The sequence below is a fragment of the Siniperca chuatsi genome, linkage group LG12 (genome assembly GCF_020085105.1).
Source record: "Siniperca chuatsi isolate FFG_IHB_CAS linkage group LG12, ASM2008510v1, whole genome shotgun sequence".
NCBI classification, from domain to species: domain Eukaryota; kingdom Metazoa; phylum Chordata; class Actinopteri; order Centrarchiformes; family Sinipercidae; genus Siniperca; species Siniperca chuatsi.
Genome location: NC_058053.1, coordinates 23280454 through 23298807, shown reverse-complemented (window position 1 = coordinate 23298807; position 18354 = coordinate 23280454). Strand labels below are relative to the sequence as shown.

Below are 18354 nucleotides of genomic sequence, written 5' to 3'. Positions count from 1 at the left end.
AAGGACTTTTAAAAATATACCTACAGGAACAATATGAACACTAAAACAATCAAAAACATCCCTAGCCCACTCACCATCCATGCCTCATGTATGTTTAACAGACTGGTGTATGTGTGAGTGTACACTATCAGTATGTGTGTGCACACGTATTATTTAATTTGCAGGTGTCTGTGGCTTTTATTGTGTATATTCGAGGATGTTTGTTTTATGATACAGTACATGTGTGTTTGAGCGTATGGTCCTGTGTGTGTATCTGTTTGTGTGTGTGTGTGTGTGTGTGTGTGTGTGTGTGTGTGTGCCGTGCGTGCGTTCGTTGGTGCGTGCCTGTGTGTGCGTGTGAGTGAATCACAAAAGAGCTGTGTGTTCCATTCTGTGCGTGTGCGTTTCATTCATGATCATTGTTGATTCGCTCTTCCAAAACCTGCTGATTCTGAATGTTTAAGTTTCACGTTTAATTTCAGGGCATTTGGCTCCACATCAAAGCCAAGTTAATAAAGTGTACTGTTGCTAATGTGCAACAGCCTGGAGACCACATTTACTAGTGCACACAACTGCCACTAAATGAATGTCTTTTAACTGTATCAGTGGTCTTGGTTCGTTTAGTTGATGTTGATACTGAGGCTTTGTTTAGTACTTTATTAAAAGTGATGACAGAGTACCCAATGGCCTCTCGGGATAGAGGTGCCTTCCAAAAAACTTTAACATACAGAATAGTCACATATAGGTAAAAGCAGCAACACCCAGACTGCAATAAAATGTGGGAAAATACTTCCTTACTAACTAAATCAAAGCTTAAACATTTCTACATGATGTTTGGGTAGTGTAGGCAAGCACCAGTTCTTCTAACAATCAGTGATTGGCCGATTAGCACCAGGTGGGAAGCATCGCTTGCTATACAAAGAAGCTTAACCCACATTAGCGCCACTTATTATATATAGAACAGCACAATTCCTTTTAGAAAACCCCGTAGCACCAGTTCTCACATATAATTCAAAGGTTTTAATTATATGTATTATACTATATAGTAATATTTTACATTATTTATCACATAAATTATCACATCTTCCAAGAAGTATAGATAGCCAATGAATAAATAATTTTGATGATGACATGGTGATAATTTTAACTATCCTCCTGAATCTGTCTTACCCAACATTAGGCATGTCAGGCCTGCATTCATGGACAATCTATACATTTCTTACAGTTAAAAGAAGCTGTAATTAGTTAGATTGATCCTTCATTATGGTCCCAAATGCAGTAAAGGGGAATGGGAGTTTGATGGGAGGTGGAACCACTTGGGTTGAATAAAGACTCAAATCTATTGTCCTGTGAGCTCTATATCTTCCAGTCTTTGGCTTTGTTTTGTATTTGTATAGTAAGTGGGGCTTCACATCTGGCACAGATCAGCCAATCATTGATTTATATAAATCAAGTCAAGTGAATTGTATTTATATAGCCTGATATCACAAGTTTTTCTTTACAATCTGTATGACAGCCACTATCCTCAGACCCTGGATTTGGTTTAGGAAAAACTCCACAAAAAATATAACATGACAGGAACAGGAAACAAGGTTTTACAAAAGGTCAGTATTTTCAGACTGAACATGAATGAAATTTTACCTCATCATCGCTATTTTCATGTCTGTAAAAGCAAAATTTAAAGAAACAAATGATTCATGCAATTATATTCTTGTCTAAAAAAGTTTATAAAGCTCTGACACAGTTTAGACGAGGATGGCACAACTATCCAGGGAAACTTACTTATGTCAGTGGTTAAATGTGTGTGCATCTGTCCGTATCTTTCTGTATTAATGTCTATAAACTGTCAGTGTCTGTTTCTCTCTGTAAGTATGCATGTGTGTTTTTTACAGGCTCTGTCAGCACAAGAGGACCTGGAGAAGACCAGGGAGGAGCTGAAGACGGCCATGACGTCTCCGCCGGCGCCGGAACACGATGAGCAGGATGAAACGAACGCAGAGGCGAGTGCCGAGCTGCTCAGCGACGGCGTCACCAGCCACCGCAGTGAAGAGGAACGCATCACTGAGGCGCAGAAGAATGAACGTGTCAAGAAACAGCTACAGGTAGAGCAGCTGTGCAAGAGTGGAGAGATACACGCGCTGTACTGAAATTATTTTCTTGGGATATTGTATGTCTAAGCTGAATGTGGTCAGCTAGCTTTAGGTTCTTGGATTTAATCCCCAGAAATCAAACTTAGTTCTTCCATTTATATGTAATACTGGTGATAGTGTGATTCCACCCGGTGTGGTGAAATGCCTGCTGAGTACTGCTTAAAACCAAAAAAAGAATATCATACATTTTTCTCTGTGTGGAGAACATGTAATACTGACATTATCCAATTTTCTGATTATTTTTAGCTGGTAAGACAAAATATCGGCTCAGAAACAAAATCTGTCCAGCCATAAATATGCAAAAGTTCAAATAATAAACATAATGTAAGCTTTGAATGCACTACATTAAAGCATTGAATTAACTACAAAGCATGTGGAACGTGAGACACACTGACACATTGTTGATTTAACATCACTCAGATGTGCGCTTGGTTTCATCTGTTGAATGCTTTTTAAAATGAATGTATGTTATGACATAAGAGCAAACCACAAAGCCATCACAAGAACTCATGGCAAGCTGCCAACTCGTGACAAAATAATTAAAAACATTTTTTTTCTTGCCACAGGTATGAGGTATACCGGATAATTCAGGTTCAGGGTTATTCAGACATCCTCCCACTTCATTCAACTATAGTGAATTGCCTATACTATCATGATTGTGATTATGATAGAATTGGCTGTAGACTCTTATGGGGAAGTTTAAATGATTTTTAAGTATTTTAGAATCAGGACCAGGCAGGAAACGGTGCATCGAGGCATTCTATGGGGGATAATGAGGCTTTAATACCTACAGACAGTGATGGAAGGTGGTGTTATTGAATTACAATTACTGTATAATTCAATATAATTGTATTATTTTTTATTGAGTTACAATGATAGAAGTTATTGAGGTGTTTTTTTATTTTTATTTTAATGTCAGTCCATGTGTCCTGGTGTTGAAATGTTACTTTAGCTGGCCTTACAGGGGTGCTATATTTTATTTTATATTTATTTTTTTACATGGTTTCACAAATTAAACTGTTACATAATATACTGATTGGTTAAATGTACCATGATAGCAAAAGGACAGTGTTTTTTCTTTGAAACGTGATGTCTAGGACAGTCCTTAATTTTGACCAAACCTAGAGTATGATGTGTCATGGCGTGGAGAGAGCAAGATAATAAATAGTCTAACTTCTCTGTAAAATTATACACCACTGATCTCATCATGGTCCAATGGTGCCTGAATCGTGAACTGTGATGCAATGTTTTGCTATCCCTCATCACCCCTCTCTCTGTCTCTCTCTTCTGTCCAGGCTCTGAGTTCAGAGTTGGCCGAGGCCCGGGATGACACCAAGAAAACGCAGAACGACATGCTCCATGCTGAGAACGTCAGGGCAGGCAGAGACAAGTACAAAACCCTGCGCCAGATCCGCCAGGGCAACACCAAGCAGCGTATTGATGAGTTTGAGTCCATGTGAGCCAGGAAGAAGGGTGGACACAACGATGAAAAGAGACAGTTAGTCTCGTTGCCATGTCAACGCCTCACTTTCCTTGTAAAGCCCAAAACCTGCTGCCACCCCAGGAACTCCTGCTGTTTTTTCTATCCAGGAGAAAGACCGGCTAACGGGCTTCGTAGCTTCAGCCTCGCCAAAGCTCTGCCTAGAAGCGGTTGGCCAATCACACTGCTACCTGCTTTTTAGAGCTCCGCCCCCACCCCAACGAAGCACACTTCTTTTAATCTGTCTGAAAAATAGCAAGCAACATATCCTGTTAAACATGGACTTCTCCCTTCTACAATACTGACAGTTTTAATGCTTGCATGTATGTTAATTAAAGAACAACAGGACTGTTAGACAAAATGAGAGACTGGACAGAATTTGTTGATATCGTGCTTTTACTCAACAAAATAAAATGGCCATTTGTAGCTTGTTGATGTTGCCGGCACGCTTGTCCGTAAAGCTTTAATATCTGTACCTTACTTTTACTTCTTTTGTCAGTTGAACAATTTAAATAATTTGTTTAAAAAAAAGAAACGCCTTATTCGTCTCATTTCCTTCCCGTCTAGTATTACTTTTTGTCATTTTGTGTTGGGAAAGTTAGCCTGCTCAGTTCTGCTGTCAGTGTCGTGGATCTGTTAATGTTGCATCGGCTAACTTATATCCTTGAATGGCTGTCAGTTTGCAAATGCTCACTGTGAGAGTTGTGAGCAAACAGATATGCAAACTAAATTTGCTTATTTTATATTCTTAATGTGCTGGCATCCTCCATCCATTAAGACATTTGTTCAAATATATATTTTGCCCCACAATAAAGAATCCATTTATATTTCCTATGCAGCTACAGTATGATCTTAAGAGTCCTGACTGAGGTTATTGACAAAGGATGTTGTGTCAGATATACAAGTTCGAACCTGGCACACACTGTTGTAAAATTCAAAGAAAGACTGAATTTAAAACCAGTTTGTCATTATAGGCAATTTACTAACAGAAAAGTCTGATTATGCTCATTGGTCAGACACAGCAATTTGACAACAATAATGAGAAGATGTTAACAAATGATTATGTACCATCATTTTGGATCACTTACTGATTCAACTCACACAGACACTCACCTGTAACCAGTTACAGAAGAAAAACAAACTAATTCACTTATTATCAATGCCAGTAAAGATAACACATGATTTATTTGTGTAACTTTATCAAAATGTTGAAAATATTTGTTCTGTAAAATAAATGTTTTGTTCAAAAGTGTTAATCCACAGAACTATCATCTGATTATGCAGATTTCTATGGAGACAATTGCAGTTTAGTATCAAGAAATTCTGTTATTTATTTATTAAATCCAGAATAAAAAGGTTAAAAAACAATTATTTTGACCAACCACAAATAAATAGATGTCCACTTGGGAAACAAACATCTTTTGAGCTCTGCAGAGGTTCAACCAGACAAGCAAAGTCTTAAAAATTCACCAATGAAAGCAAATCATGTCACAAATATAAAGTTAATCCAGAAATTGTTGTCATATATTTATTTGCAGTAACAGCCAACAAAATGTACCTGATTCTAACAGCTGATAAAATATAGGTGCATGAAAAGTCAAAAATATTTGTTATTTTTATTTGGATTCATTTCATATCATATCCTATAATGCATCCGTCTTATATTATAATAATAATACTACACCCTAAACCACAGTTCTCTCTCCATCAATGCCCCTCAGTGTCACCACCATATCAAATAACATCAAACTGATGTCTCAACCCAAAATAAATAAATATATATATAAACTGTGTCTCCAGCTGGATCTCCCCAACTTTCCTGTAAGGTAACATTCAAGAGCCAGTAAGGAAATTCACAACATGAAAGCTTGAGTAGGGCTTTTATTGCTTACTTTTACATCACACACAAGAACAATCAACATGTCTCATTTGTTATGACAGATTTGTTTTCCATGCTTTTGTTTTGGGTTTCATTGCCTAAAGCTCAGTTGAGTTTCACGGCCCCGTAGCACAAACGTCTGAAGAGACCCACTCCAAAAAGACGTTTTCATAAAACAAAAAAGGAAAAAGATGAACAAAGACATAATTAATGACACAAAGGTAAAATGTGTTTGTGGAAAAGCATTTCAGCCAATTTCATTTTCATTTTGTTTTTCTAAGATGGATAATGTATTTGGGCTGGGCACATCCTGTATATAGAAGTCTTTCAAATTCAATATCAGCTTAAAGCAATACTTTTTGTTAGTATTGCGCATTATGCTACGCTTTTTGAAACACAATTTTACTGGGATTAATCAAAATACCTTATGTATCAGCACAGTTGTATATGAAAGCTTTGGGTTTATGGACCATCTTTTGGAATGAAACTCTTCATCTGCCAGAAGGACACACAGTGAAACAGCAGCAATGGTCAAACACTTTAATATCTTCTTTTTATTTTGGTTTAATATAACCACCATTGACCTGAGCAAGGGGAAACATCGGAAAGCAATAAACAGCCTTTTACTTGGTTTTGGTCCCTGAAGAGATGGCACTTATTATTACAAATTATGTCTGTACCAGAAATGTATTAAAGCACATTCAAAATAAAAGGTGATAAACAGGGACACTGTTGATATTTAACATTTTCTTTCCCATTGGATAAAATAGCTGCATTTGAGGCAATTTTAGTCAAATGAGCAACAAATTACAAAACAACTTTTTCTGTCTAGACAAAACCCACACATAAATTCTTAAAGGTGTGTTCAGACTGAACACAAAGCAAATTTTAGGCAGTGCAACTGCATGACTAAATGCAAGATGACAGAAGCACGTTCATGGTGCAAGACGAGAATATCACCCCTATTCAGTTTCTATGCGCAGATAGCTGGCAGCATGGAATTGACCCTTTCTAAAAGCAGATATGTTTTTACCTAAACATTGCCCAGAAGCTCCGTAATGATTTGCCCAAAAAAACATTAAAAAAATCTATGAAAGAAAAAGTGATGTAGTTGTGGGCAAGAAAGTCTTGCTTTGACTAAATGTCTGTGTAGGAGAACATCCTTGCAGGTTCATGCGACCTTGCTATGCCATTACAGCTACAAACAAAAATGAAGTGCTGCTTGGCTTAAATTACATAAATTGCTGAAGAAAGTCATAGGACGCCTATAGGCCTTTTTCACGGAGGACATTTTGACACGTCACAGTAGGACAATTTACAGGTGTAAATAATAAAATTGATGAAGGCTGAATTCCATTGAGCTGCTTCGGTTTCAGGGTGCTGGTGTTGTGCATCCTTGTGACACTTGACTAGAAACGCCTATGCTGTGAAAAAAGCCTATACACAATCCTTGCTGGGTTGACACGCAGACAGCATCATGCCAAGTGTTGGCGTCTGAGCTGTCACACACTTACACAGCACACACCGCACACACACACACACACACACACACACACACACACACACACACACATCAGGTGTGTATGTTGCTAGCTAACGAACAGCTACAGCTAACATCTGTACAGCCAGTACAGTTGCTGTTGTGGCGAAAAACATGGACTACAAAAACACTCAAATTTGCATGAATAAAGCGAGGTGGAAATTTGCTTCATCATATTCAGTCTGAACAACGTCAAGTAACATTTGTGTAGAAATCCAAACACAACATAACATTAACACAGTTAGCAATGTATAGGCTATATCCCCTTATTCAGCAACACTGACTACAATCTCATTTGCAGATAAACATCATGTAGAATTAGAAAAATAGCTCTTTAACAAATTTTTGATAATAGAAAAATTGTTTTTGCCCTCCTACACTAAACAGGGTTTTTTCATACCCACAGGAATGTTAACACAACACCAACAGGTTTGTTTAATTAAATTGTGGTGTCTCAACCCTGTAGCAAACACTAGCACACAGTGCCAGCCAGACGAGTAGGGTGAAAGCACCTCAGGCATTACGTCATAGCTCAAGACCATTAGAGTCAACTGACAGACGTTTTAGCTGTGTGAATGACTAACAAGAATTACTGAGGACTTGTTCCTGAGACGACACCTTTCAGATTACAGTACAGCCCTTGAGAAGAAAGCTTTCCAAGTAAGAAAGCTTTGAGATAATAAAGAAGAAAATGCTGTGGTTGTGGGTTTAGATTTCTGAGAAAGGCGTCACAAAAGATTTGGAGCCTGGAGCACAAATTTGAGAAGCAGTTTTGCTCGGAGCCAAGCTAATTAAAACCTCCTCTCTTTTTACTGCACTCACAGCCCATTTTTGCTCCACAAGTGTTCGGAAATACTGTTCTGAGGTGGAGTATGACACTAACGAGCTTCAATATATCTCATGAGTCACCTTTAACTTCAATTTTATTTTTAACACCTTTAATCGCGGTAATTTTTATTGTCATATGTTGCTTTTCACCATGGTTGGGCCGACTCAACCTCTACCCTGGTTGAGGTTTCATATTTTTTGGGCTACACAGTACCATGCTTTCAGTTCACAGACAATATAAACAATAACAATAACTGTTTCCAGAAAGTGCATTTGAGACTTTATCTTTCCTGCACTTGGAAAAAAGGGAATAAAAGCTCCCTCATATAAATAAAGTACCAAAGGTGACAAAGTTTGCCACAAATACTTAAAATATTCAACTCGAAATATTTTTTGTTTAAATATTCTCATATAAAACAATGATCTTGTTTAAAAAGTTTATAGGATACAATTTGTATCAACAAAGAGAGGTGTCATCTGGCTACTAGACAGGCAAGAGTTTTAGCTTTACAAACAGTTCCTCAGACATTAAAATAACCCCACTGGTGGAGATAATAATAAAAATAAGAATATTATTATTCATACAACAAATGCAGGTCAAAGTGCTTTACATTAAGAGGAGACAACTTAAAAATACGTTCAAAGAGAAAGCAGATAAACAGAAGTAGTAGTAGTAAAAATACTGATATGAAATTAATTATAAAAATTACTTTTGGTCAGACAAAACAAGTAATTTGAAGAAGTCCCCTTGGGCTCTGTAAAATTGTGATAGTTGTTTTTTTTTACTACATTTTGACATTTCATAGATTTAATCATGAATTGATTAATAAAAAAAATAACTGACAGATTAATTGGTAAAGAAAATAATTGCTTGTTGCAATCCTTATACAGAACGTTGCTTTTTGATACCTGAAAAAAAAAGTAATCTAGACTTGCCAAGCTTAAACTAATAATATTAGCTTATTGTTGTCTAACCTATATTTATATTTTTGTATTTAAACATTTTAAAAATCAGATTTCTGTCTTTACTAAACCAGTGAGTTTTAATTTAACCAATGAGATTATTAGTGCCTCTGAGAAAAGTTTGTAGAACTGAAAACTACTATCTATAGGTGTTCCCCACTGTTGTCATGATATTATGTCTGGTAACATCCTCTATGGGAAGATTTTAATTTTAAGAAGGCGTTTCCCAACTCTTGCTAGTTTGTTCCCGTCTTTTACTGCAAAGGTGTGGATCTCTGTGTATTTAACAGAAGGGTACAAACAAGTTATACCCTGTTTGAGGCGGCTAAACCCTCCTAGTGATGTCACCACTGACAAAGGAGACCCTGTGTCTCATGCACCACAGACATTCACACACACATAAAAAGGCAATAAATTAACACATTTTAAATTAAAATTAAAATAATATCCCACCTAAACATTTCTGTTGACCATGTTCTCAACAGCCACCTTCGTATAATTTAGAATTTTGATATGTTTTAAAGATGTAAAAGAACAGACTGTGTGAAAAATCAGTAATGAAGACTCACAAACTGTGAAGTCAGCTGACAGGGCTATCCTTGTACAGGAACTAAACTCTCATTCAAAAGTGAACAAGAGCTTGGGGTTTTCTAGTGGAGTTTTTGTTATCTTCATTTGTGGGTGCCACCTGAGTTTCACTTCCCTGTGGGGGAAATACACAAAATCTCACCACAGCAGCTGATCTACCACCTGTCAGTATAGAAAGATCCATTTGTTGAGCTAATTCGAACATTAAATACGGTAGGAATGTTTTTGCAATGTGGCTGTGAAATTCTTACAATTCTTTTACATACCCCACATTGTCATCTCTGGAAAACAGAGGTGTTTCACTCAGATGGAAAGTATGAATTTGAGCAATACTTATACCCTGATATGATTGCCAGAAAAGAAAAAAAAAAGAAAAAAACAAAGCTGAGGAAGAAACACAACAATAACAAAAAAGTGCCAAAAACAGAATAATTTTATAATATGTAAATAACTTAAAATATAACAAATAAATTAATTTAAAATGAACTACACTGTCACCCTTGAAACACATTAAAAGCCTCCCTAAGCACACCGGTGTATTGACTCATAACCAATAGCTCAAACATGCACATTAAACCCCAGCCTTTCCTGATCTTAAGTGCTGAAATAGCAGGCATATTTATAGAAAATATGAAAAATATTTCCCTTTACAAAAATACCATTAAAATTAATGAGACAACTTCCCTGCAATGAAAAAAGCAGTCCATTAACAGCTTATGGATATTTATATCTTGTGCTTTTGGTTTGTGTATGTCCAACCTGACATTAATAATGAAGATGATTGCAAGGGATAAATCTGCAGAAGAGAGCCCGGTTAAGATGAAGCTGTAACTTCCTTCTGGCTTAATTCAAGAACCGTGCTGCGATTTCTCCAACAAAATCGCAGCTGCAAGCTCCTGAGCATCCATCACAAGAGGGTTCCTGGTCATTACCATCCTCACCAAATCTGGAGGAAAGATCCGGCACAAGTTAGTAAACACCCTCTCCCTAAGGTCCTGGTATCGACCCAAGGCAGAGGGCTCCTGGTGCTGGGGAACTGAGGGCAGGTGGCTTTTATGGGTAGTGATGGGTGGAAGAGATAGCTGTGGGAGTGGAAGAAGACTTGATGCTGAAAGGCCACGAGGTGATGAATGGGCTTGCCTGCCCCAAGGAGAGTGCCAAGTCTTCTCATGGACTTCTGGAAGGCTCGGGAAGGCAAACAGATCATAGCAAGGCTTAGGGGACTGCTGGTAATGGGGGTCCCAATTTATCTGATGCTGTGGTTGTTGGTTTAGCCCAGAGTGGTTTCTTCTGGAATGAAGAGGTGACCCTTTGTACACTTGGGATTCCTGGAGCCCACCTTCCTGCCAAAGGGAACCCATCACATTGCGGCCAAGGGGGGGGCTCTGAGAGTGGGAGTGAGAAGTGGATGCTTGGGGTGGACGAGATGGAAATTCCCCTGGGAAACTGCTCAGCAATGGATGAGGGTGGGGTGGGATGTAGGCTGAAGGGGGCTTGAAAGGATGTGGAGATGCATGGGAGCTAACAGAAGATGGAGGGTCTTCCAAGCCAAAACCATGTTGTCTCCGCAGTGCTTGAGGAACAGGGTAGCCATGAGGAGCATGCTGGCCCAGTCCAGGAGGAACACGGCTTGTGGGGTGGGTGTACTGGCCAGAGCAGTGATGATGGTGGTGAGGATGGTGGTGGTGATGGTGGCACTTGGGGCCATCGTCTAACAAGGGGTCAGGGGAAAAAGAGTCTGAGCTGACACTGCCTTCGCTGCTACAGTCTGACAGCAGTGATCCAGATCGCAGATCAGCTGGGAAGAAGCATTCAGGACTCTGTGGCACTACCAGACTGAGGCTAGAGTAAGCCTTTACCAGTGAGCTGTAGCCCAGCTCTGGAGACTCGCATCTGTGGTAAGTTTCAGCCTGGCTTGGTCCTGAGGCTCCAGCAACCCTGGAGTTGCCTCCACCACTTCCCCCAGGGTGCTCCCATCGGTCCAGGCTTCCTGATGAAGGGGGGCCCCCTGGAGCAGGATGCCCTAGAAAGCTGCTACAGCTACTGCTGCTGCTGCTGTTGCTTCCCCTGCGTCCTTCCACTTTGGACTGGACCCGAAGCCTGTCCTCCAGGAGGTCATTGAAGGAGCGCAAAGGGCTGGGGTTTGGCTGTTTCTTTGGAGTGCCCCGAATTGGCTCAGCCTCAGCCATTCCTTCTGGTTGACCAGAACCTTTGCTCTTCACCATCAGGACATCTTCCAGCAGGCCTCTGGAAGTTGCTGTTGAAATTTTGGCACTGGCACGGAGCTCATCAGCCACGGCACGCTGGGGCTGGCTACCCCTCTCAGGGTGGTAAAACTTGCACTTGTGGCCATATGTGCACTTCTTCCCTACAATTCACAAAAAGTATAACCAGATTAAAGCAGTCAACAACAACAATTATACCTTATAAAGACAGAAAGATTTTTCAAAATATTACAGTTCTTTCCAAGACTTGAACTGCTCCACTGACAAGAACAGAAGTGCATATAAATGCATATTTTTACCATAAGGACATGGCTGCTTCCTGTGTTCAGGAATAACAGGCCTCTTCCTCAGGAAATTCTCCAGACTGGGTCCGTGGCGTCCCAGTGGGTCATCTGGTGGCATGAACCTAAATACACAGTTAATAGATTAAAATCTCAATTTACCCCAAATTTCACAAAAAAAAAAAAAAACATATACAACTTGAAATTCTCTATTTTTCTAATCCTGCTTCACTGAGGATTCAAGTAACAAACCAATAGGTCTTCTAAGAAGAGCTAAGGTTAGGTAGGTATTTGGTCCCCAAAAACATTCCTGTGACAATAGATCACTTAAGTAATAGAAAACAAGACCCAAAAACTTGCGGTGCTAAAGTGAAGAGAATTAATAAAGATCAAAAGAATGAGGAAATGAAAGGGTCTGATAAGTAAATAGAAAGTCCTCAGATAATTTCCCTGCAAAAATGCATTGTGCAAATATGGATTTAACATTTTTTACTAGTGTTCATTATGGGTTGGGACACACACTGGATGTTGCAGACAATGAAAGTCATTTCTTGGATAGAAGTTAAAGCTTTTTATTTTAATGGCTAATGCAGCAAAGCCTCCCGAGCCTCCATCTTTGGGTTATTATGCATTTTATTATACACAAAAAAATTCTTCATAAATGTTTTTTTTATTATTTAATTCTAGAGAAATATGGCAGGTAAAACGCAACTAATGGATTTATCAATTTTCTGTGATAGAATTTCTAAAGGAATTTGCAGTTTTCTCTTTTTTTCACTCCAACAGAATTCATTCTCCTTTAGCATAAGTTGCTTACTTGTCATTTACAAAGGAGTACATCAGTAAACGCTCATCAATGAATTTCTTCCACTCTGGCTTCTCATTGGCTAGGTCACGGTAGTTGTCGTTGGAAACAATGATGCCATCTGACTCATAGGCCAGTTTGACAATAAAGCGGTCATCATAGCAAACCACACGGCGTCCCTGCACACGGCGAGATGGAGTGAAGACCAGGATCTTCTCTTTCTCTAGTCGCCGTAGGATCTCTTGATCTGAAGAAAGAGGGGATATAGTTAAACACAACAAAAGGATAAGAAAATGTTCCACGAAGATCCCTTCCAAAGAAGAGGATTTAGGCACATCATTTTGCTTGTTTACAGTGTCATTTCATTGTGACTTCAAATCATCACTAAAAGCTATGGCAGCTGGTACCTGTGATGAGAGCATCAGGTCGTGACTGCTCCTTTCTCCAGGCAGGGACAAAAACAGTGATGTCACGGTGACCTCGCTCCAAGAACCAATCAACAGCCAGCTGGATGCCTTGACAGGAGAACACTTCCTTATTTCCATGACTGCAAGAGCAGAAAGACATGTTAAAGGCACAGTCAGTGATGCAAATGCAAACAAAAGGGTTTCCCCACCACCAAAATTTAAAACACTGATGTCACTCTTTAATTATTTTCTATAAATGGATTGAAACAGACAGTATGGGGACGTAACTATCAGAGATGAGCCTAAAATGTTTGACCCAACATTTGTCAACATGGATGATGATAATTATGATGAAGATGATTTTATGGAAATTAAGCATCAAAATACTGACCGTCCACCAGAGGAGCAGACAGATGGATGATACAGAACAAGAAGGTGATATGCCTAATGGTGGTTTTGCTCTAGAATCATGCCTTTTTTTATGTTTTAGTGAAGGAATCTACTGTTGCCCCCGCTGAAAGAAACAAACCAGCCAGCTTTTTCAAAACAAATAAGCTGGAGGTCATGGTTTTCTCTGGATGAAAAGAGACATTAAATTAACACCTTACAGTTATTTCAAAACAAGGCTGTATTGATGATCCTTTTTATCAGAGATACAAACTATTTGTTCTTTGAAGTCTGTCACTGACATACACTTCTACACTACTTCAAGAATGACAATACAGTTACAAAAAGGAAAGCCCGCCGCTAAGAAGAACCCCAGCCTATGGGAGCGAACAACAAGAGATCTCTTTGCTATGGTCAGACTGTTGGGAACTCAAACATTCAACAATGTGCATGTTTGCTAAACGTGTCGAGGCATTATTCAGATTTGATCTTGTCTCCTCTACAATGCATTGGCAAAGTTGTTGACTACTTTTATCAGGTGGAGTTTCAGCACAAAGGAAGCCCACATCTATGCTGCCTCACATAGGTAGATGGAGCCCCTTGGTTGGAGGAAGATGATGATCAGACTGTGTTGGATTTTGTATCTAAATACATCACAACTCATCTACCTGACTGACCCACATACACAACCTGAACTACACAATCTCATATCTGCATATGATGAACAGTAATACTAAAGCGTGATCCAAAGAACAACTGGGTAAATGGATACAGTCCACATCTACTTGAAGCTTGGGATGCCAATGTTGATATCCAGTATATTCTAAATTCATATTCCTTTTCTTATATAACCAGTTGCATTACCAAAAACATCTTCAAGCAGTGTCATCTGTTGGTAGGAATACCAACAGATTACAACGCAGGAAATTAGTCTCACACTTGGAGAACATAATTAGGAAGTGTGAATGTGTGGATGACATCTTTGATAGATGAATACAAATCCAGACCTGAAACTCTTGGCTGATGTTGCTGCTGATTGCAGGTTTGTCTATAGCCAGCAGAGCAGACAAAAGGTAAAGGTGTTTTGCCCCTGCTGAATGAGATGAGATTGTGTTTGAATTATGTATTCATTTAAGTATTTATTTTGTACATTTGTTACAGCCTTGAGGATATAATACTCATTTATATTCCTTTCAGTTCTTCTTCCACTGTAATTGTACACAGAGAGTCTAAGAATTTAAAAGAAGCTGAAACATGTTTGCAGCAATGTCTGCAGCCTTTCACAAGTTATCTGTGTAAAATGGAACTGGTCAGAAAATGGTTTTCTGCCCTGCAGCGTTGTTCAAGGTATTTGATTATTATTTATTAAATTAAACGAAAAATAAAACTTTTGAGCATGTTTTGTTTTATAGTGTACAGCTTATTTTAATGATTTCCTGTTTTTTCATCTCAGGACAAGCTCCATTCTCTTGCCATGTACCATCTGTACATCCAGAGCTGTGAACAGTTCAGAGTCTAACCACTGTGGATCCTTTGGCAAGTAATTGATCGATTGCTGCAGGGTAACAAACTGCTGCACATCAGTCATCAGCTAGAGAAAGTTTCGAGGGACACTGCCTCCTCGGTGAAGCAACAAGCTCCTCCCTGAAAGAGTTGGAAAGGTAACACCTATTTTTACTTAAGTCAAGGATTAGGCTGCTTATGAGTGAAGCTTGGTAAAACCTCACCTAAATAGAAATTAAATCAAAATTGACATGATTCTCAAAGAAAAAACATTTATTATGTCCAGCTAAAAGAAAAAAAGAGTTGCCCAATGTATATAAAAAATCATAATTAAGAAGATGTGAAAATAAATGTGATCTTTACATGATCAACATGTACACATTGTTTATATCTGAATTTAATTAATTGAATGTGAGATGTACAATAAGGTATAAATAGTGAAGCTCATATGAAACAGCACTGCTAACCACTGTGCCAACACTGCTCCCAGGAAATTACTGCAGCTGCTCAAAAAGCACATTTTGACACAATCAATGATGTCTCAGAAGTAACAATTCAGATGCAAGTTAAGTAATTCTTTCACATGTCTTACACCAATTTGCACCTAACCTAATAACATAATAACATAAAGTTCAATTGAGCACAAACATCTAGAAGTCCATGAAGATGAACTGAACCTGAGATAAATGTGGAGCACCCATATGAGAGACCCAGTCTCTTACAAGGTGAGCACAATTCATATACCCATACCATATACCTGTGTGAGAAGGATAGTCATGTGAAAGCAGAAAGTTGCGTCCAGTTAAGCAAGTTCTACTGTCAAGAAAAATGTTGTCCAAAATATCTGTGTCCAATGTAGGAAAGCTTATAAACAATGTGCATGTGGGGAAAGGTTCAACCCTCACTTACATAACAAGGGCAGTGTGTTGGCAGTCCATTAAGGGGAAACACCCTACAACTGTGCCAGACTGTCTCATGGAAACCAACTGGATAAGTGGAGTTGAACACTGTTCTGAAGACAAAATTGCCCAGAGAAGGGTTTTTACTTTTTGGTTAATTTGTTTATGTGAGCAACTGAATCTAATTCTAAATGATTGTGAACGTTTTAAAGTTTGAACAGAGTCTGTAGCCCAGTGTACCTATGTTAATATAATAATTTTATATTATTATTATTATTATTGGGCATACTTTTAATATTTAGTGCTTGTATTATTTTTTATGATTTGTATTTCATATTATTCTGTTCCATTTGTGTTATGCTGTGTTTTTAGCTAGCTAAATATGACTTTTTTTGCCTCTGCAATAAACCTTTTTCTACACTGATCAAATGTTTCGTTTGTGTGATTGGCTTGTATTTACAAACTCTGCCTCTTTTATGTAAACATGCTCATAGCTGGACTGGACCAAGAGGTAAGACAGCCAGTTGGTGACCAGCATTGTGAGACAAGTTATTCAAGATCACCAGTGCTGCACATACAGCCAGGTAACCCAAAGACAGCCAAACTGAGCTCTGCGTGGTACAGCTCCCTGGATTCATACTCAGAGTGCTATAAGCTCCTGAGAACCTGCTTATCGTTCCCAAAATGTTACTTTTCAAAGACAATTTTGAGACAACTGAGACCTAACATATGTCTTCAAGTGGTTTTCATTCTTGACTTTCAGTTGTAGTCCATTGGTTGTAGGATTTTGTGAGACTTACTCCCTACTTTTTATACCACAGTATTAGTTGAAATCAGCACAAGTTTTTGGCAGAAACTGACCTCCCAAAATATGCATGAAACATACGCATCGCTCAATGGTATCCCATTAAACCAGTTTATATGAAACTCTGAAAAATAATAATACACACAGTTTTATGTGATATGGTTGGGTGTGACCCTATCTTTCTTCATTGTGTATAAGTTATAAGTGTTGTAAGTACCTTTGGAGACACTTTTAATAAAGACTTGATGAAAATTCAAATGGAGTCCAAAAAAACCAAGTGAGTTTCAGTGCAGTGAGTAAACATGTTTGTATGTTTGGCCAGCAATGTTACAGCATGTCATATGCTCGTATGGTTGCTAATTGGCTACTGTAGTTTAGCTGTTAACAACGGTCAGTTCATTGTTTCATTTGACCATTCCAAAATAGTAGACTTGGCTGTTTTGTTATAAATTGTTATAGATATATATAAATTGGTAGTGAATAGCCACTGTTCCCTTACTCTACAATATAGGATTTTATTCGCGGGGTGAAGCATCAGTGCAGTCATCATGTACAATGTGCCTACGTGTATGTATCAGTAGAAAGCAGAAGAGTATAAACCTGCTATATCCGAAAGTGTCTCTTCCTTACCTCATGGCTACATTGCTCCCATCCACCACAACAGGCCGAAGGTTTTCTTTGTCCTCCAGCAGCTGGGACGGACACAGCAGCCGACAGGAGTCCAGAGAGGAGTTGGAAGAGGAGGAGGAGGAGGAGGAGCAGGCCAAAGAGGATGACAAAGAGGAGGGGGGAGACTGGGAGATAGTCGAACCTCCTTGCTGCTCCATCTCTGTCTTGGTTCCCAGTTTGACCAGCTCACCCAGGACGTCATTGATGAGTGCATCTGGGCCCAGTTTCTTCAGCACCAGCAGCACCAGCTCCTCAGAGTAGCCTAGCTTGAGAGCAAACTCCACCTTGGTGCGGTAGTCTGTGACAGGGTCAGTAGGAGATAATGTTTCTGGCTGTGGGGGGTCTCCAGGGGATAGATTTGGTGCCAGGACCAGCCTGACTGTCTGACAGACTGAGGACTCTTGCAGAGGGTTTTGAGATTCAGAACCACACCCATTCTGAAGCCGTTCATCGTCACTGTCAGAGACAGCACTCTCCTCAGAGAAGTTACTGCAACTACTACTACTGCTATAGCTTGAATGAGTACTAAAACTAGTGCTACTACTACCAATACTGTTATTGCTGTTACTCGGGACACCAGCTCTGACCTGTAAGACCCCTATATTTCCAGCACCTGTCGCAGTGCTCAGGCCGGCCTGCCGCTCACCACTTTCCACATGGAGGTAGTCCAGATTCAGCCCCAGGCTGAGGATGTGGCCTGTCCCATCCTCCAGATGGTCCTTTATGCCCATGAAGCCGTCTCATACATCCAGCTCCGCGCATCCGTGACCTCCCAGGCACCTGACGGACCCCACCGTTACTGCTGATAGTTAACAGCTCACTGACTGCTCCTGGGAGTGAAGCTTAAGGGAGACACAAGAATCGACTGGTTAAATTCCTGAGGTCTGAATGAAAGTGATAGTATGCAGATTGTTTTGAGTCTTAAATATGCAGGAATTAGTCAGGTCTAGGTCTATTAATTTTGAT

At 39.3% G+C, this 18354-nt stretch overlaps 2 protein-coding genes across 6 annotated transcripts in view; one reads left to right on the top strand and one right to left on the bottom strand.

Annotated features, from left to right (window-relative positions):
- LOC122885990 (radixin) overlaps window positions 1-4459 on the top strand; it is a 40420-nt gene extending 35961 nt beyond the window's left edge. For both annotated transcript variants that reach the window (XM_044217823.1, XM_044217824.1), the window contains exons 14-15: window positions 1872-2081; window positions 3425-4459. In XM_044217823.1, the coding sequence (XP_044073758.1) occupies window positions 1872-2081; window positions 3425-3589 (375 nt within the window). In that variant the 3' untranslated portion in view covers window positions 3590-4459. The remainder of the gene's footprint in view (window positions 1-1871; window positions 2082-3424) is intronic.
- Window positions 4460-5472: 1013 nt separating this feature from the next.
- The window catches only part of LOC122885985 (probable ribonuclease ZC3H12C), a 30988-nt gene continuing 18106 nt past the window's right edge, over window positions 5473-18354 (bottom strand). For all 4 annotated transcript variants that reach the window (XM_044217814.1, XM_044217813.1, XM_044217812.1 and 1 more), the window contains exons 2-6: window positions 17350-18230; window positions 13126-13265; window positions 12731-12965; window positions 11932-12038; window positions 5473-11775 (exon numbers count right to left, since the gene is read on the bottom strand). In XM_044217814.1, coding sequence (XP_044073749.1) covers window positions 10256-11775; window positions 11932-12038; window positions 12731-12965; window positions 13126-13265; window positions 17350-18119 — 2772 coding nt within the window. In that variant the 5' untranslated portion in view covers window positions 18120-18230 and the 3' untranslated portion in view covers window positions 5473-10255. The remainder of the gene's footprint in view (window positions 11776-11931; window positions 12039-12730; window positions 12966-13125; window positions 13266-17349; window positions 18231-18354) is intronic.